This window comes from Lethenteron reissneri, chromosome 69, assembly GCF_015708825.2.
Source record: "Lethenteron reissneri isolate LAM-NWPU_2019-01 chromosome 69, ASM1570882v1, whole genome shotgun sequence".
Lineage (NCBI taxonomy): Eukaryota > Metazoa > Chordata > Hyperoartia > Petromyzontiformes > Petromyzontidae > Lethenteron > Lethenteron reissneri.
Window position 1 is genome coordinate 7,289,683 of NC_083847.1, and position 20,619 is coordinate 7,310,301.

The following is a 20,619-nucleotide window of genomic DNA, read 5'->3' on the forward strand; positions in this document are numbered from 1 at the left end:
CGTAGAAGGGAAATAATAAAAATAAAACATTATAAAATACAATTCTCACGACGTGCAAAGGTGATCACGTGGACGAGGCTTCTGATGATGTGCAGCAAATCTGGCTGTGAGGGTCCCACCTGATGACGGAGACTTGTGTTGCCTCCGAAACGTCGTGATTTTTTTTAAATTTGAATTTCACATTTTTTTACCTACATGGTGACTTTACCGAAAGAACTAAGAGTATGATTCCTTGCATTCACGAAAGCTTCAAATCTAGAATTAATACCCTCTACGGGGAGGAATTTCACCTATCTGTTAGCACTTGATGCAGCAAATCTGGCTGTGAGGGTCCCACCTGATGACGGAGACTTGTCTTGCCTCCGAAACGTCGTGATTTTTATTGTTTTATTTATTTTTTATTAATTTTAATTTCAATTTTTTTTACCTACATGGTGACTTTACCGAAAAAATTAACAGTGTGATTCCTTGCAGTCACGAAAGCTTCAAATCTAGAATTCTGATGATGTGTCCTCCTCCCCCTCCCCTCCCACTCTAGAGGTGTGTGGGAAGCCCCAGGTCTACGTGAACTGCTCGGCGCTGCCCGACGGAGACCTGGGCAAGGCCTGCGAGAGGAGCTGCCGCTCGCTCAGCCTGCCCTGCGTGAGTCTCGTCCCGATCAGCATCATCAGCATCATCAGCAGCAGCATCAGCAGTATCAGCAGTATCATCATCAGCAGCAGCAGCATCATCAGCATCATCAGCAGCAGCAGTATCATCAGTGGCAGCAGCATCATCAGCAGCATCATCATCATCAGCAGCATCAACAGCAGTATCATCATCAGCAGCATCATCAGCAGTATCATCATCAGCAGCATCATCAGCAGTAGTATCATCAGCAGCATCATCAGCAGCAGCAGCGGCATCATCAGCAGCAGCAGCATCAGCAGCATCATCATCATCAGCAGCAGCAGCATCATCATCAGTGGCAGTATCAGCAGCAGCAGGATTATCATCAGCAGCATCATCATCAGCAGCAGCATATTTATTTAACTTAACAAATGTTCTATTTCAATTGAAACATTTTAATAAATACATTTTAAAAGCAAAGCAATTCATATCTTTAAGTTCTCATCCTTGCATTAGAATATATAGAGCAGTTCATATTTTGAAGGCATCACGTGGTAATGCTCCATCACGTGTTCTAAATCTATTACACAGTGAATATTGAACTGAAGCTTGACTTAAACAAATCACAATTGGATGTTTTCCCCAAATCGTTGAGCTCTCCAGCCAAGTAATTCCCTGGGGGGGGGGGGGGGGGGGGGGGGTGGCTTCCATCTTGCGTTGTTTGATCATTGTTTTTTTATCCTTCTATCTGGCAACAAAACTGACACATTTTTACAAGGAGTCATGTTTGCATAGACCACAATACCTGCAGTCATAATACAAACAAAAGACATAACTCTGATAATGTGCACTGTCCTTGAAGTTGATTGGTCAACTTCAAGGACAGTTTTGGCGTCATCTGGTCCAACGCCATGTGAGACTGGGCTCTGAGGAAAGCTGTCTCGGGTGTGGACCAATCAACTTCAAGGACAGTGCACATACATTATCAGAGTTATGTTTTTTGTTTGCATTATGACTGCAGGTATTGTGGTCTATGCAAACATGACTCCTTGTAAAAAGGTGTCAGTTTTGTTGCCAGATAGAAGGGTAAAAAACCAATTATCGTTCCAATGGTTGTTGTTGTTGTTTGTTTGTATTTCCCCTTGATCCACGATGCTCGCACACCCCCTAAGCCGACATCGTTCCCCGGGCTCACTCGCGCGCAGGTTGGCACTTTATTCACGCGATGTGACCCCAAAGAATTAACAAAAACGTCTCGATTGTGGACACGCGCACACACTGTGGGCCACCGCGAGAATGGCAGCGTGTGTGTCCGTGGTGTGTGTCAAGTTTCAAGTTTTCAAGTTTCATGTATTAGGTGTAGCCCTGTGAGCCATTCGGCTCTTGAATCGGGTGCAACCGCAACAAACAAAAAAAACAAAAACATGAACAAGAAAACATCTTAAAGTTAATATGTGACTGAGTGCAAACAGAAAATCCAAGAAAAGACAGCAAAATGTTGCAGAAAAATCACCGTACACACCAACGCTGTGTGCAAACATCCCAGTGGGATGCAAGTCAAACAACCAACAACAACGACAAGACAACTTAGATTAAGGCCATCAGTCTAACTCTGTACTACTACAAATCTGTACTACAACAAAAACGTCAACGTCTCTCAGCAACCCGCCTCTCTCCCACACACACACCAGGTGGCCGTGGTGTGCGAGTCTGGCTGCACCTGTGCTCCCGGGCTGGTCTTGGACGATGGAGGCTTCTGCGTTGCGCCCGAGGACTGCCCCTGCCTGCACAACGGCCGCGTCTACGGAAAGGGCGAGTCCGTCAACCTCGACTGCAACGAGTGGTGCGTCTTAGAGTCACCAGAGGAGAGGCTGCCACTCCTCTGTCAGGAGCTGGACCGGTACCGCCTGAATCTCTGTGGAATTCAGGAAGTCTGGTGGATTGTTTCTAGTGTGTATGTGGAGGAGAGGCTGCCACTCCTCTGTCCGGAGCAGGACCGGTACCGCATGGTTCTCTGTAGCATTCAGGAGGTCTGGTGTGACTGATTCTTGTATGTGTGTATGTGGAGGAGAGGCTGTCACTCCTCTGTCAAGAACTGGACCGGTACCGCCTGGTTCTCTGTAGCATTCAGAAGGTCTGATGGACTGATTCTTGTATGTGTGTATGTGGAGGAGAGGCTGCCACTCCTCTGTCAGGAGCACGACCAGTACCGCCTGAATCTCTGTGGAATTCAGAAGGTCCGGTGGACTGATTCTTGTGTATGTGTATGTGGAGGAGAGGCTGCCACTTCTCTGTCAGGAGCACGACCAGTACCACCTGAATCTCTGTGGAATTCAGAAGGTCCGGTGGACTGATTCTTGTATGTGTGTATGTGGAGGAGAGGCTGCCACTCCTCTGTCAGGAGCTGGACCGGTACCGCCTGGTTCTCTGTGTTCGGTGGCCTGTTTCTGGCTCCAGTCGTGACGAGGGGTAGACAGTCCCTGTGAGATGCCCGCATGGCCAGGCCTGCCACGGGTCCAGGGTGTTGGCCAGGGCCGGGTGGCCACCTGTGGCAGGTCCTCTAGAAAGGGCCGAAAAGGCCAGGATGCTGGCTTACGACAAATAGAGGTTGGGGGGGGGGGTGCAGGGAAGGAAGGAAAAATGTTGACATGGGGTCCCCTAATTGTATTCCTCGCTCCAGCGCCCATCCTAACCACTTGCTACTGGTCTCCTCTGTGCGAGTCTACGGGTCTCTGTGTGAGTCTACGGGCCTCTGTGCGAGTCTATGGATCTCTGTCTGAGTCTATGCGTCCTTGTGTGAGTCTGTGGGTCTCTGTGTGAGTCTATGGATCTCTGTGTAAGTCTGTGGGTCTCTGTCTGAGTCTACAGGTCTCTGTGTGAGTCTATGCGTCCTTGTGTGAGTCTACGGATCTCCGTGCGAGTCTATGGGTCTAGGTGTGTGAGTCTATACATGACAAAGAGCGGCAGTTGCCCCGACACTCTGGCGACGGCTAAACTGGTGGAATCTTCTTCGCCTTTGCAGTGTGTGCAGTGGCGGCGTGTGGAGCTGCACCGTCCAGCCGTGCCCCGGAGCCTGCAAGATGTACGGGGACGGCCACTACGTCACCTTCGACGGCAAGCGCTTCGTGTTCGACGGCAAGTGCGACTACGGCGTCGTGCAGGTGAGCGGGGAGCTGACACTCAACTAGTCACCGGTGACTGCCAGTGGACGACTGCGAGTGGACGACTGCGATTGGATGATGACTGTGATTGGACGGTGACCGAGTGGACAGTGACTGTGAGTAGACAGCTGTGATTGGATAACTGTGAGTGGACTGTGATTGGATGATGGCTATGATTGCATGGTGACTGTGATTGGATGTTGACTGTGATTGGACAATGGCTATGATTGCATGGTGACTGTGATTGCATGGTGACTGTGATTGGATGTTGACTGTGATTGGACAATGGCTATGATTGCATGGTGACTGTGATTGGATGTTGACTGTGTGGTTCCAAGAACCACCACAGCCATTGGTGGGTGGTTACGGCGGTCGCATGACTAACCGTGCCGCTCCCCTTCAACCACCACCACCATCACCACCCCTCCCCGGACACAGGACTACTGCGCCAACCAGGAGGGCAGCTTCCAGATCATCACGGACAACGAGGACTGTGGCACGGCGGGCACCACCTGCTCCAAGTCGGTGCGCTTCTTCATCAAGGTGGGCGCAAGCGAGACTCTCCCGCACCTCCGTTAGCACGGCTGGCTCCGTATGGTGCGATAGAAGTTCAACACACGGACATACAAGTTGGAAAACGTAGCGGTGGTTGACCTCAGAGGTCGCAACCGGGTACCCGATACCCGTACCCTACCCGATACCCGGCCGGGTACGGGTACGGGTAGCCGTTTGCGACCCTGTTGCGGCCGGGTACGGGTAGACCGTGAGTCACTGGCGAGTAACCGTTTGTCACTCATTTCGGGTAGGGTATGGGTACGGGTAGGGAACGGGTACCCGTACCCGGCTGGGTATGGGTACGGGTACCCATTTGTGACCCTGGTGTGGCTGGGTACGGGTACGGGTAAGGAATCAAAACCAGTTTGCGACCTCTGGTTGAACCTCTACCTCCCCCCCCCCCACCCCATGAATGTCTACCAAGTGTCCTCCTTTCTCGTGCTTTTGTCACGATGTCCAGCTCGGTGACCAGTCTCGCAGCTTGCCACGGTTTCTTCTGCCGGAGTAAATAGCCGGCGACGTTGACCCACGCTCGCTACTCCTACTTGAAGGGGTCACTCTTAAAAGTAAAATGGCCGATAACACGATGAATTCGGACACACGGAACATGACGCGAACAGCCATTGTACGGACTAAGAAGCAGAGAGCCGGTGACATGGGCCACGTGGGGCAAACTGTGCGCAGTGCCTCAACGCGGTAAGCCGCCCATCTAGAAGCTTCTCGTTTGTGGCACTCAATACAAATTTCGTGAAGGCGAAAATTGATGTATCTTGATAATTGTTTTTTTACCCTTCTATCTGGCAACAAAACTGACAACTTTTTTTTATACAAGGAGTCATGTTTACATAGACCACAATACCTGCAGTCATAATGCAAACAAAAAACACAACTCTGATAGTGTATGCACTGTCCTTGAAGTTGATTGGTCCACACCCGAGACAGCTTTCCTCAGAGCCCAGTCTCACATGGCGTTGGACCAGATGACGCCAAAAGGCGCACAACTCAAAGACAATACACATCAGAGTATGAGAGCTCGGGGTGAAGCATTTACACCATTGGAACCTCATTTGCCAGTAAAAAATATGATAATTGTTTTTTTACCCTTCTATCTGGCAACAAAACTGACAACTTTTTTTTATACAAGGAGTCATGTTTACATAGACCACAATACCTGCAGTCATAATGCAAACAAAAAACACAACTCTGATAGTGTATGCACTGTCCTTGAAGTTGATTGGTCCACACCCGAGACAGCTTTCCTCAGAGCCCAGTCTCACATGGCGTTGGACCAGATGACGCCAAAAGGCGCACAACTCAAAGACAATGCACCATCAGAGTATGAGAACTCGGGGTGAAGCATTTACACCATTGGAACCTCATTTGCCAGTAAAAAATATGATAATTGTTTTTTTACCCTTCTATCTGGCAACAAAACTGACAACTTATTTTTAATGTATCTTGCTGCTCTGCTTCAGTGGTGTTACTTGCCCTGACCGCTAGTTTGTCTGTCCCCCCCCCCCGCCCGCGGCGTGCTCCACCCAGGCCTACAACGTGGAGGTTCAGATGGCGGACGGGGACGTGACGGTGGTTCCCGTGGGCGGAGACGGCGTCCTCCCCGACGTCAACTCGCTGAGCGTCCACTCGGTGGGGCTCTACCGCATCGTGCAGACCGCCATCGGAGTCATGGTCATGTGGGACCGGCGCACGAGCATCTTCGTCAAGCTCGACTCCAAGTACAAGGTCAGGGTCACTGTGGAGGTGGTGGTGGTGGGGATGGTGGTGGTGGTCGTGGTGGGGGTGGTGGTGGTGGAGGTGGTGGTGGTGGAGGTGGTGGTGGTGATGGTGGTGGAGGTGGTGGTAGCGTCATGGTCATGTGGGACCGATGCACGAGCATCTTCATCAAGCTCGACTCCGAGTACAGGGTCAGGGTCGTGGTGGTGGAGATGGTGGTGATGGTGGTGGGGATTGTGGTGGTCGTGGTAGAGGTGGTGGTGATGGTGGTGGAGATGGTGGTGGAGATGGTGGTGATGGAGATGATGGTGATGGTGGTGGAGATGGTGGTGATGGTGGTGGAGATGGTGGTGATGGTGGTGGAGATGGTGGAGATGGTGGTGGAGAAGGTGGTGATGGTGGTGGAGATGGTGGTGGAGATGATGGTGATGGTGGTGGAGATGGTGGTGATGGTGGTGGAGATGGTGGTGATGGTGGTGGAGATGGTGGTGGTGGAAGATGATGATGATGGTGAAGACGGTGCAGATCGTTGGGATGGTGGTGTGAGAGATTCGGCCGTGTTATCATCGGTGATGTTTTTTTGGAGTTGTTGTAGGAGATGGTGACGACAGTGTGACACTCGGGGTGAGATGTGCAGTCCACTAATGATGCAAATTATGATGGCCGTGTGTTTTGGTCATCAAGGTCTTGCCTGCGATCTCCACTTTGGATATCTCGAGGTCACTTGTTTAGAAAGACAAATCTGCCCATCGCTAAACAAACACACTCCACGGAATACGTTCAGAGTTAAGGGAAATCAGGCTTCGTGGTTTAACCCAGATCTCGCCCATCTCATCCGCTGCAGGAACGTAGCCTGGAAGATCAATAAACAAATAAATGTTGGACTCAAATGGTACCAATTACAGAGTATTAAGAAACTGCTGCACCGAGTTAATTTTGAAGCATAAACTATTGTACGGTATTGCCAGGATGCCCTCTTGGATTCACAAGATGATTCAAAACTTTTTCCGCCGAGGCTTTTGCTAAGTGACAGTTGCCTTACCGATGAAACTGCAAACATAAATGGGGTCGACGGTATATGTCGTCTCCGTGATGATGATGAGGACGATGCCATTAAACGAAACTTAATTTTCGGTAAAGTCACGTTGATCTGATTGGTTCTTTCGGTAAAGTCACCACGTAGAAGGGAAATAATAAAATAATAAAAATAAAACATAATAAAATACAATTCTCACGACGTTTCGGCCACAACGCAGAGCAGTTTTGAGCAGTTTTGAGTAAAGATCTCATAGGTAGTGATTCAAGTTGCAGTTTATTGGAAATAGCATTCCAGACCCTGGGGGCAATAGGGAATGTGAAGCTGGTAAATGAGCGAAGACCTTAGGTCAAATTTGTTCTTTGAAACAGAAAGGAAATCCAGCAGGTAATTCTTTAAAACAGAGCGGAGATCCAGCAGTTAACATCTCATAGCCATGCTGGGCACCCCGAGGTGAGGCATGCGGTGCATTGACGATGGCTCTGCCTCTGCGTGGTTGCGCTCGCTCCCCAGGGCAAGGCGTGCGGGGCACTGACAATTGTTCTGCTTCTGCGTGGTTGCGCTCGCTCCCCAGGGCAAGGTGTGCGGCCTGTGCGGCAACTTCAACGGCGACGTTCGTGACGACTTCACGACGCGCGGAGGCTCCTCCGTGGCGAGCGCCATCGACTTCGGCAACAGCTGGAAGAGCAAGGAGTCGTGCAGCACCGTGACGGACGACGCTCAGCCGTGCGCCAGCAACCACTACCGCCTCGCCTGGGCGCAGCGCAAGTGCAACATCCTGCAGAGCGACATCTTCCAAGACTGCCACAGCCACGTACGGGACGCGCGGGCCACCTGCTGCTCCCGCAGTCGAACTCTTGTTGACCGTCTCTAACCCTCACCCAGTCTCTAACCCTCACCCAGTCTCTAACCCTCACCCAGTCTCTAACCCTCACCCAGTCTCTAACCCTCACCCAGTCTATAACCCTCACCCAGTCTTTAACCCTCACCCAGTCTCTAACCCTCACCCAGTCTCAAACCCTCACCCAGCCTCTAACCCTGACCCAGTCTCTAACCCTCACCCAGTCTCTAACCCTCACCCAGTCTCTAACCCTCACCCAGCCTCTAACACTCACCCTGCCTCTAACCCTCACCCAGTCTCTAACCCTCACCCAGTCTCTAACCCTCACCCAGTCTCTAACCCTCACCCAGTCTCTAACCCTCACCCAATCTCTAACCCTCACCCAGTCTCTAACCCTCACCCTGCCTCTAACCCTCACCCAGCCTCTAACACTCACCCTGCCTCTAACCCTCACCCAGTCTCTAACCCTCACCCAGTCTCTAACCCTCACCCAGCCTCTAACCTCACCCAGTCTTTAACCCTCACCCAGTCTCTAACCCTCACCCATTCTCTAACCCTCACCCAGCCTCTATCCTCACCCAGCCTCTAACCCTCACCCAGTCTCTAACCCTCACCCAGTCTCTAACCCTCACCCAGCCTCTAACCCTCACCCAGTCTCTAACCCTCACCCAGTCTCTAACCCTCACCCAGCCTCTAACCCTCACCCAGTCTCTAACCCTCACCCAGTCTCTAACCCTCACCCAGCCTCTAACCCTCACCCAGTCTCTAACCCTCACCCAGTCTCTAACCCTCACCCAGTCTCTAACCCTCACCCAGTCTCTAACCCTCACCCAGTCTCTAACCCTCACCCAGTCTCTAACCCTCACCCAGCCTCTAACCCTCACCCAGTCTCTAACCCTCACCCAGTCTCTCACCCTCACCCAGTCTCTAACCCTGACCCAGTCTCTAAACCTCACCCTGCCTCTAACCCTCACCCAGTCTCTAACCCTCACCCAGTCTCTAACCCTCACCCAGCCTCTAACCCTCACCCAGTCTCTAACCCTCACCCAGTCTCTCACCCTCACCCAGTCTCTAACCCTGACCCAGTCTCTAAACCTCACCCTGCCTCTAACCCTCACCCAGTCTCTAACCCTCACCCAGTCTCTAACACTCACCCAGTCTCTAAACCTCACCCTGCCTCTAACCCTCACCCAGTCTCTAACCCTCACCCAGTCTCTAACCCTGACCCAGTCTCTAACCCTCACCCAGTCTCTAACCCTGACCCAGTCTCTAATCCTGACCCAGCCTCTAACCCTCACCCAGCATCTAACCCTGACCCAGTCTCTAACCCTCACCCAGTCTCTAACCCTCACCCAGCCTCTAACCCTCACCCAGTCTCTAATCCTGACCCAGCCTCTAACCCTCACCCAGCCTCTAACCCTCACCCAGTCTCTAACCCTCACCCAGTCTCTAACCCTCACCCAGTCTCTAACCCTGACCCAGTCTCTAATCCTGACCCAGCCTCTAACCCTCACCCAGCCTCTAACCCTCACCCAGCCTCTAACCCTCACCCAGCCTCTAACCCTCACCCAGTCTCTAACCCTGACCCAGTCTCTAACCCTTACCCAGCCTCTAACCCTCACCCAGCCTCTAACCCTCACCCAGTCTCTAACCCTCACCCAGTCTCTAACCCTGACCCAGTCTCTAACCCTCACCCAGTCTCTAACCCTGACCCAGTCTCTAATCCTGACCCAGCCTCTAACCCTCACCCAGTCTCTAACGCTCACCCAGCCTCTAACCCTCACCCCATCTCTAACAATGACCCCGTATCTACCTCTCACCCTGACCCCACCAGGTGGACCGCGCTCCCTTCTTCGAGGCGTGCGTGCGCGACTCGTGCGCCTGCGACTCGGGCGGCGATTGCGAGTGCTTCTGCACCGCCGTGGCGTCCTACGCCCAGGCCTGCAACGAGGCCGGCATCTGCGTCAAGTGGAGGACGCCCGACCGCTGCCGTGAGTGGACGCGACCCCAACCGCGTCCGGTTAGCGCCGGGCGGTGCTGCCGGCTCTTGGCACCGACGTTACTGTGGAATCATCTTTTTGGTTCTTTCGGTAAAGTCATCACGTAGAAGGGAAATAATAAAATAATAAAAATAAAACATAATACGATAATTCTCACGACGTTTCGGCCACAACGCAAGCAGCCGTCCTCAGGTGAAGAATAGGTCTGTCATATTTTTTACTGGCAAGAATAGGTCTGTTGAGAAGACAGACCTGTTCTTCACCTGAGGACGGCTGCTTGCGTTGCGGCCGAAATGTCGTGAGAATTGTATTTTATTATGTTTTATTTTGATTATTTTATTATTTCCCTTCTACGTGATGACTTTACCGAAAGCACCAAGGACAGTGCATATCATTATCAGAGTTATGTTTTTTGTTTGCATTATGACTGCAGGTATTGTGGTCTATGCAAACATGACTCCTTGTAAAAAAGGTGTCAGTTTTGTTGCCAGATAGAAGGGTAAAAAAAACAATTATCATATTTTTTACTGACAAATGAGGTTCCAATGGTGACGCTTTGACTCGTTAAGTGCCTTGCTTGTGGAGTCACGTTAAGTTTCGATCGTTGAGCAACTTTCCTCGGAGCAAGTCGCTCGCAGCTACTCAGCACATCATCATCATCATCGTTGTGAGCCTTGGGCCCATTGGTGTCCACTGCACACTTCGCCATGTGTTTCTATTCTCCGTCTTGTGCCAATATGGCTCAAGTAGTGGCCACATCTTCCTGGCACCGATCTCTTAGGTCGATGTCCTCAATCCATTCTCTGTTAAAAGTCTTTCTCTCTTCAAGGTATCATCCATTTTTCCGAACCACAGCAACACTCGCAATGTTCCTGTTGTTGCCCATTCTCCATATGCCCGTCCAAATAGTTGCCGGTTTCTTCCCCGTCACTGCCCACGTCATCGGTTTTTAGCTTTTTGTTTTTTTTTCGGTTTTTGGTGTTTTTTCGTTTTTTAGTGCTTTATGGTTTTTATTTCGGTTTTTGGTGTCTTTTGGGTATTTATTCGGGTTTTAGTTGTTTTGGGGTATTTTTTCATTTTTTTGGTTTCGAGGTATTTTTTCAGTTTTTAGTGTTTTTGGGGGTTTTTTCGATTTTTAGTGGTTTTTGGGTAAAATTTCAGTTTTTTGAGTTTTTGAGTATTTCTTCAGTTTTTTAGTGTTTATGGTTTTTCGGTTTTTAGTGTTTTTTAGTTTTTTTCGGTTTTTACAGTTTTTTAGGTTTTTTTCGTTTTTTGGGGGGTTTTAGTGTTTTTAGTGTTTTTTTCATTTTCATCATCAGGCCAGCTTCTATGTCCAATCGGTCCGACTCTTGTGCACTGGAGGCAGATCCAACGTGCGGTACTTCCCTCCCGTGCGCTCTTCCCCTTGCAGCGGTGTTCTGCGACTTCTTCGACCAGGACGACGGCGACTGCACGTGGCACTACAGCCCGTGCGGGAACCTGCCGCTCACCTGCAAGGAGCGGGCGCAGGCCGGCGCCATCCCCCTGCCCGCCATGGAAGGTGCGTCGCTGGGCACTCACTAGGGCCGCACGGCAGAATCGCACCTTCTTTTCTCACCTTGATGTTCTTCCTCAGGGGAGACGGGTGTAGCCATCAACAGCGTGAGGACACCGTCAAACACCAGGCCAATGATGCATCACGTCTCACGATATCCGTGTTTTAACACAGGATGCGCTCACGATGTCTGTGTTTTAACACCGAATACACTCACGATATCTGTGTTTTAACACAGGATGTGCTCACGATATCTGTGTTTTAACACAGGATACTCACGATATCCGTGTTTTAACACAGGATGCACTCACAATGTCTGTGTTTTAACACAGGATACACTCACGATGTCCGTGTTTTAACACGGGATGTACTCACGATATCCGTGTTTTAACACAGGATACTCACGATATCCGTGTTTTAACACAGGATGCACTCACGATGTCTGTGTTTTAACACAGAATACACTCACGATATCTGTGTTTTAACACAGGATGTGCTCACGATATCTGTGTTTTAACACAGGATACTCACGATATCCGTGTTTTAACACAGGATGCACTCACAATGTCTGTGTTTTAACACAGGATACACTCACGATGTCCGTGTTTTAACACGGGATGTACTCACGATATCCGTGTTTTAACACAGGATACTCACGATATCCGTGTTTTAACACAGAATGTGCTCACGATATCTGTGTTTTAACACAGGATGCTTCCCGCACTGCCCGTCCGAGTCACCGTACCTGGATGAGAACACGATGCGCTGTGTGCGCAAAGAGGAATGCAGCTGCTTCTTCGGAGACCAAGAAATTCCAGCCGGTGGAGAGATCACTCTGTCGGAGACCTGCCAAATCTGGTGAGTTTACCAAGGCCGTCATTGTCAACGCGCAGGAGAAGTTGTGACAACACCAATTCTAGAGCCTCCATTTTATTTAACAGTAAAGGGGGGGAGGGGGGTTTGGATCAGATCGCTTAAATATAATTGTGTCATTGGAACCTCATTTGCCAGTGAAAAAAATATGATAATTGTTTTTTTACCCTTCTATCTGGCAACAAAACTGACACCTTTTTTTACAAGGAGTCATGTTGTGCATATATTATCAGAGTTATGTTTTTTGTTTGCATTATGGCTGCAGGTATTGTGGTCTATGCAAACAGACTTTGTAATAGATGTTTTCTCCTACATCAGAGTGCAGCGCTACATCAAATACGCACTACAATGACAATAGTTTAAAGCGATTTGAAGCATTTTTTATCTTTTTTTTGGGGGGGGGGGCAGAGCTTTGTGACGTCATATTTGAGCGGGGGGTCTGACTTTTTGTGACGCCGTGTGACGAACGGGTGGGGGGGAGAGGGGGGGTCAAAAATCGTCCAAAATCGCGTGACGTCATTTATGGACGGCCCCAAAGGACGCACCACTGAGTGACGGCCCCGTGCTTGTTCTGTTTCCCTACAGCACGTGCGAGAACGCCAACCTGACCTGCTCCGAACCAGGTAAGGGCCGGGCTATGGGGCTTGGTCTTGAAACATGCGGGGAGCTGTTGCGTAACGAGACGCAGAGCGAGACAATCCGGCCCGCGTGTTTGTAACTTTCCTGGTTCTGTCTGGCTGAAGTCTGCTGCTGAAACGGTCTTGTTGTGTTTAGTTTTTTGTTGGCATTCCTCTACGCCTCCGATTAGCCACGGTTGGCTACGCAAGCTGTGAAATGAACCTTCTTCTTGGTTCATTCGGTAAAGTCACGTAGAAGGGAAATAAAAAAATAATAAAAAAATACTACGTTATAAAATACAATTCTCACCGTGAGAATTGTATTTTATTATGTTTTATTTTTTTATCAAAACATAATAAAATACAATTTTCAACGTGAGAATTGTATTTTATCATGTTTTATTTTTATTATTGTATTATTTCCGTTCTATGTGACTTTACCGATAGAACCAAGAAGATGAATCCCTGCAGTCACGAAAGCTTTAAATCGAAGAAAAACTGTGAAATGAAGTTCAACATTATAGAATATAGGCTTCCGCGACCAATATAAGTCATAATATCGTTTTTTTATGGGTTAGATCGCGTAAATATCAATGTGTCGTTTAACCCACCACCACCACCCGACAGCCAATTAGTAAGGTTTGTCACATCAACGGAACACGCCAATTCGTCACGAGCACAGCTGTGCACACGTTGTGGATTTGCTCTCCAACAAGCCGGTTAGTGCTGTACTTGTAGCAAATTGGCATGTTGTGTTTACGTGACAAACCTTACTAGTTGGCTGTGTCGGGTGCTGGTGGGTTTAACGACACATTCATATCTACGCGATCCAACCCCCAAAGAAAATCTCTACTATGGAAGTTCAACGTACATACATACACTGCTGGGGAAAAAGCCTCGAAATTATATTTTCATTTATTCGTTTCCTTGGTTGTCCCTGTCCAGTAGTAGCCTCCAACCTCCTGGATTTCGCCTCTCTATCCTTTCTCCCCGCCATCTTCATCTAAGTCCTTGCGGCATCCACCCCACGGTCACAGGGGGTCTCCTTCCTGCAGTGGGAAAGATTCTCTGTGTTCCTCCTTGCCTCGCGGGTGTTCATATTCCCAGCTTTCGCGTGAATCTGCACCTGATCGCGTGACAATGCACGCACACCGCTGGCCCCGAGCTTACTGGACTGCTGTCGTTGTTTTATCATTCAGCCGGCTGCTGTTACGATGGACAGTTGTACGACCTGGGAGGAGTAATCGCGAACGAAACGGACAGCGTTGGAGTCTGCACGTACCTCACATTGTGTACCCCCGGTGGCCACGTGGACTACAACCAGTACTGCATAGCCACTTCCGCGCCAACCTCCATCATCCTAACAACACCGATGACGAGGCCGGTGATTTTCTCAACCCTTGAGCCTCCCGTGAAAGTGACGGAGGTTAAGCCGCCGGAAAACACACCGCCTCCACCGCCAGAAGTAAAGACATCACCACCATCATCAGGAGAAAAGACACCACCGCCATCATCAGGAGAAAAGACACCACCGCCATCATCAGGAGAAAAGACACCACCGCCATCATCAGGAGAAAAGACACCACCGCCATCATCAGGAGAAAAGACACCACCGCCATCATCAGGAGAAAAGACACCACCGCCATCATCAGGAGAAAAGACACCACCGCCATCGTCAGGTGAAAAGACACCACCGCCATCATCAGGTGAAAAGACACCACCACCATCATCAGGAGAAAAGACACCACCTCCATCATCAGGAGAAAAAACACCACCGCCATCATCAGGAGAAAAGACACCACCGCCATCATCAGGAGAAAAGACACCACCGCCATCATCAGGAGAAAAGACACCACCTCCATCATCAGGAGAAAAGACACGACCGCCATCATCAGGAGAAAAGACACCACCGCCATCATCAGGAGAAAAGACACCACCGCCATCATCAGGAGAAAAGACACCACCTCCATCATCAGGAGAAAAGACACCACCTCCATCTTCAGGAGAAAAGACACCACCGCCATCATCAGGAGAAAAGACACCACCGCCATCATCAGGAGAAAAGACACCACCGCCATCATCAGGAGAAAAGACACCACCGCCATCGTCAGGTGAAAAGACACCACCGCCATCATCAGGTGAAAAGACACCACCTCCATCATCAGGAGAAAAGACACCACCGCCATCATCAGGAGAAAAGACACCACCGCCATCGTCAGGTGAAAAGACACCACCGCCATCATCAGGAGAAAAGACACCACCGCCATCATCAGGAGAAAAGACACCACCGCCATCTTCAGGAGAAAAGACACCACCGCCATCATCAGGAGAAAAGACACCACCGCCATCGTCAGGTGAAAAGACACCACCGCCATCATCAGGTGAAAAGACACCACCTCCATCATCAGGAGAAAAGACACCACCGCCATCATCAGGTGAAAAGACACCACCGCCATCATCAGGTGAAAAAACACCACCTCCATCATCAGGAGAAAAGACACCACCTCCATCATCAGGAGAAAAGACACCACCGCCATCATCAGGAGAAAAGACACCACCGCCATCATCAGGAGAAAAGACACCACCGCCATCATCAGGTGAAAAGACACCACCTCCATCATCAGGAGAAAAGACACCACCGCCATCATCAGGAGAAAAGACACCACCGCCATCATCAGGAGAAAAGACACCACCGCCATCATCAGGAGAAAAGACACCACCGCCATCATCAGGAGAAAAGACACCACCGCCATCATCAGGAGAAAAGACACCACCGCCATCATCAGGAGAAAAGACACCACCGCCATCATCAGGTGAAAAGACACCACCGCCATCATCAGGTGAAAAGACACCACCGCCATCATCAGGTGAAAAGACACCACCGCCATCATCAGGAGAAAAGACACCACCGCCATCATCAGGAGAAAAGACACCACCGCCATCGTCAGGAGAAAAGACACCACCGCCATCATCAGGTGAAAAGACACCACCGCCATCATCAGGTGAAAAGACACCACCGCCATCATCAGGTGAAAAGACACCACCGCCATCATCAGGAGAAAAGACACCACCGCCATCATCAGGAGAAAAGACACCACCACCATCGTCAGGAGAAAAGACACCACCGCCATCGTCAGGAGAAAAGACACCACCGCCATCTTCAGGAGAAAAGACACCACCACCAAAACAAGAGACGACTAAAGTGTCACCCACGAAACCGCCACACGTGAAGACGACTAAAAATCAACCCACTGAAAAACCACCTAAACCAACACCACATTTACCACCACCGCCGCCACCACCACGGACTACAAAAGTGTCGCCCACCAAGCCTCCACCCAAGTTGACTACCACGGCATCAACAACTCAGAGCAACGACTGCAGTGCTCTGAGCCCACCACGAAAGGCAAGCCCCTGACCCTCTCTCCACACACCCCGATTGTTTTCCGTGTAACCCCAATGCGTGTGACGCCAGTTCGTGTCGGAGGATGACAGGAGGGGAAACAAGACGGGCATTATTCACGACGAGTGACGGCACGTTTTTGTAACGTAAATATTTATCGTGAACACGATAGAGCGAATTTTATGGGCAGATTTAGTTCATCATTACGAGTATCGTGACTAGTGGCTTTTTACTCTGGGCATGGTGCGAAATCAGAATCTTTCTCGCTGAATCAGAACCTTTATTTTGACTGGAGGAGGGATCCATCCTATGAGCCATGAAGCTCTTTCACAGATGTCCAGCCTGGGGCATTGGGTCAGCGAATTTTATCAACAAGAAATACAATCAAACCCCAACATAACAGCAAGATAGAAAACAGGTAAACAAGTCGCTCACAAATGAAAGCAGACCGGCCAAAACTGATGGTCTAATTGTGAAATGAGGAATGAGGCTGACTTGATTCTGGCACGTCGTGATGCAACCGGCTTGTGCAGGGCGGTCAGAGATGGTTTCAAGTTTCAAGTTTCATTTATTAGGTCTAGACCTGTGAGCAATTCGGCTCTTGAATCGGGTGCAACCGCAACAAACAAAAAAACTAAAACATGAACAAAAAACATCTTAAAGTGAATATGTGACTGAGTGCAAACAGAAAATCCAAGAAAAGACAGCAAAATATTGCAGAAAAAGCACCGTACACACCAAAACTGTGTGCAAAAATCCCAGTGGGATGCAAGTCAAACAACAACAACCTCAAGACAACTTAGATCAAGGCCATCAGTCTCTGTACTACAACAACACAAACATGGCCAAACCAAAACACTTTTCGAAAATCACCAAAATAAAGCCATAAAAGCAATGAAACAATGATCATAGGAACTGTGACCGAATTTTCTAAATAAATGACGTAAATGTATTACCAAACTCCCTGGTGAGGACTCAGGGAGGACTTTGTAGCATCGGTGCTGACCCAGTGACTGTGTTCGTGCCACCCCCTCTTCCCCCCCCCACCCCATCCTCAGCGTGGAGAGTCGTGGGATGCTCCCAACTGCATGGTGGCCACGTGCGTAGGCTTCGGCTCAGTGGTGAACATGGTGAAGAGGCCCTGTGTGGTGCTGCCTCCGCCCACGTGCGTCTCTGGACGTAAAGCCGTGAGCGTGCTCAACGCCGACGGCTGCTGCTCCCACTGGGAATGCGACTGTGAGTGGGGCTAACGAGAGAAGATCCACACACACACGCGTGTAATAAAGGTCGTTGAGGCGACTTCTGGAATCCGGTCTTTTATTCAACTTGCATTACAGCTTTCCTTCACGCTGCTGACAGGCAGCGTGAGAGGGACAGATAGACAGAGAGAGACGCACTGCCACGTGGCAACCTGGACCACGTGGCAACCTGGACCACGTGGCAGCCTGGACCACGTGGCAACCCGGAGCCCCGCTCACGCGTGGCCCCTTCCACCGTTCGTTCCCGTTCTGACCACGTGTCGTTCGTCTCCACCCCTATTTAATACCCGGGTCACGTGGTACGTTTCCACCAATCCTGGTTAGCCTCCATGGAATCTTCCAGACTCCATCGTAGGCTCCCGGGACCACGCCCCTGACTTGTCTCCCCATTGGCTGAGGCCAAAGCCAGCAGAACCAATCCTCTACTTACAGCTGTCACCTTTCCATTACGTCAGGGCCACGCCCCTAGGCTTCCCCCCATTGGCTATAAACCAGGACCGGCAGAGCCAATCATCATGACGAGTTGTGATACGTCAGTGAGCCGGATATATCCTCACATTACACACGTAAACGTATATAGATACAGGGACTACTACCTCTACTTACGAACGAGTTAGGCTTCAAAGGTCTGTTCGCAAGTCGATTTGTCCGTAAGTCCAACTTTACTCCTGTCGATCGCAAACGTGTTGTGCGGCATGTCCACTGAACAAGGGGGAATGAGTTAAATCTCGACTTGAAGCTTTCGTGACCGAAGGAATTCATATTCTTTGGGTCTTTCGGTAAAGTCACGTAGATAGGTTCAAAGAAAATATCTAAAACTATGACGTTTCGATGACGACCGCTCGTGTTGCGATAAGGTTGGTTTGGAACGAGCACAATCAACAAAGCAACGTCTGATTGTGGGAACTCAGAGAACAGAGAAATCAGATATCTGCAGTTGTGTTGGAACAGTGGGCCGAATGGTAGGAAGAGATTTAATATAAAAGACGAATTATGTTCATTCCAAGAACACAGGATGAGATGTTACTATCCTTTGTGCAAGCACTCCCAAGAGTTCATGAACAGTGAGCCTGGTGAAATTTGGGGAGCGCATCGTCAGTAGTGTACCTTTGGTTCCTAGGGTGTTTCGGCCTTTCATACTATACACCCTCCCCAAAGGCGGCCAGCGTTAGGGTGATCAATCCTACGCTTGCGTCCCATTCCCAATTAGTCCATAGGAGTTGCCTTGTTGTTGATAGCCAACATCCCATGGGACTATGCATGGCAGGGGCGTCCTCCTCCCTGAGTCAAGCATTGTTGACCGCATACCTCCTGGCCCTCTCACTTCGGGGCCCAGCTGGGGTCTTTCCTCTTCATCCAGAGCCACTGACTGCTGCCTTCTGCCGCCTCCGATACATTTTTTTTAAGGAACTGGTCAGCATGAGCTTTTGTCCTCTCTACACCACGCAGGCCTCTGCACGGGCTTCGGAGACCCCCACATGCGCACGTTCGACGGAGCGAAGTTCTCCGTGCTGGACCCGTGCAGCTACGTGCTGCTGCAGGAGAAGCAGAAGACCTATGACCTCTCCATCAGCGCCGACTTCTTCGACTGCGACGCTCGCAACCACGTGTCGTGCCCCCGCACGCTCATCATCGTCTACAAGGGCAACGAGCTGCGTGTCGGCCTCGCCTCCGAGGTCGACTTCGCCCTGCGAAAGGTCAGCGCCGCGCGCTACGTCACGTCTCGTGTGACGTGAAACACATCGGGTCTGTCTGGTAGCGTTCACGTCTTTGTGGTCAAGGCTCGCCTAAACAAAAAATGTTCATGTGGAGTAACCCCCGGGGTTCTGCGTAAGGCCTGTTACTTTTCGGCATCGACATACTGCACACTTCCATCTTTGATACATGAGCACGGGATGTCTTGTCGTTCATATGATGCTCAGTTGTACATCTGAGCTGACGGGGAGGTCGGTGATAATGAAGGCTCTTTAAAAAGTAGTAGTAGGTTTTTACCCTTTCAACTGGTACAAAACTGACACCTTTATACAAGGCATCATGTTTGCAATAACCACAACACAAGCAGTCAAAATGCAAACAAAAAGAAACAACTCTGATGATGATAATGATATGCACTGTCCTTGAAGTTGATTGGTCCACACCCGAGACAGCTTTTCTTAGAGCCTAGTCTCCATTTAGCTTTTCTGACATCAAACATTGGATGAGCTGTAATGTTCTGCAGCTCAATGCCTTACGTTGTGCAGCGCCCTGTGACTAATCTATTGTGAATGGCGTGATATTGAATAAAGTTTAATTGATTACAGACTCTAATGAGCTCTCAAGTACAAAACTGAGCTCACACAAACATGTGAGGAAATCTCTCTTTGGGGCATGATGATATCTTTCTTTCGGACGTTAGGAAGCCTCTCCTTTGCCTGCATTTTTTCGAATAACGTCACGGGCGTCTCCGCGCGAATCTCAACCACAGATCCAGCTGAACGGGCAGACGAAGAAGGCTCCGTTCACCGACAAGGGCTTCCAGGTGACGTCGGTGAAGACGGACGACTTCGTGGTGATCGCCGACATCCGCGTCAAGATCCAGTTCAACGGCCTGGGCTTCCTCATCGACGTGCCCAGGGAGCTGTTCGGAGACAACACGGAGGGACAGTGCGGTACGTGGGGACGGTGACGGTGTAGACGGTGTAGACGGTGTAGACGGTGATGGTGTAGAAATGTGTCGTAACCCTCCACCACCCGACACAGCCAATCAGTAAAAAAGTGTCACGTTGACAAAAGACAAATAGTTCACTGCTTTAGCCCACCGGTGTGTTGAAGCGTGAAACCACAACATTTACAATTTGAGTAGCGCGACGTTTCGCTGGTAATTGCATCCAGCATCATCGGGCAATTCGCCACGTGGCTAGATATCATGGCAAACGACATGGGGCACAACCCGAAATCACATCGGAGAGGATGACTTCAGGTTTAGCAGCGTTGAAGCCGGAGCAAGGTAGAACCAATCCC

General features: G+C 50.0%; 1 protein-coding gene and 1 pseudogene across 1 annotated transcript in view; one reads left to right on the forward strand and one right to left on the reverse strand.

Moving 5' to 3' along the window:
- LOC133360679 (zinc finger protein Xfin-like) overlaps positions 1-20,619 on the reverse strand; it is a 265,251-nt pseudogene that overhangs the window by 200,388 nt on the left and 44,244 nt on the right.
- LOC133360850 (mucin-2-like) overlaps positions 1-20,619 on the forward strand; it is a 106,803-nt gene that overhangs the window by 52,119 nt on the left and 34,065 nt on the right. The window contains exons 21-34 of the mRNA XM_061579752.1: positions 539-642; positions 2,301-2,452; positions 3,632-3,770; positions 4,209-4,313; positions 5,868-6,065; positions 7,667-7,906; positions 9,768-9,924; positions 11,345-11,473; positions 12,178-12,325; positions 12,926-12,963; positions 14,157-16,363; positions 17,419-17,596; positions 19,069-19,316; positions 20,084-20,267. Of these exons, the coding sequence (XP_061435736.1) occupies positions 539-642; positions 2,301-2,452; positions 3,632-3,770; positions 4,209-4,313; positions 5,868-6,065; positions 7,667-7,906; positions 9,768-9,924; positions 11,345-11,473; positions 12,178-12,325; positions 12,926-12,963; positions 14,157-16,363; positions 17,419-17,596; positions 19,069-19,316; positions 20,084-20,267 (4,227 nt within the window). The remainder of the gene's footprint in view (positions 1-538; positions 643-2,300; positions 2,453-3,631; positions 3,771-4,208; positions 4,314-5,867; positions 6,066-7,666; positions 7,907-9,767; positions 9,925-11,344; positions 11,474-12,177; positions 12,326-12,925; positions 12,964-14,156; positions 16,364-17,418; positions 17,597-19,068; positions 19,317-20,083; positions 20,268-20,619) is intronic.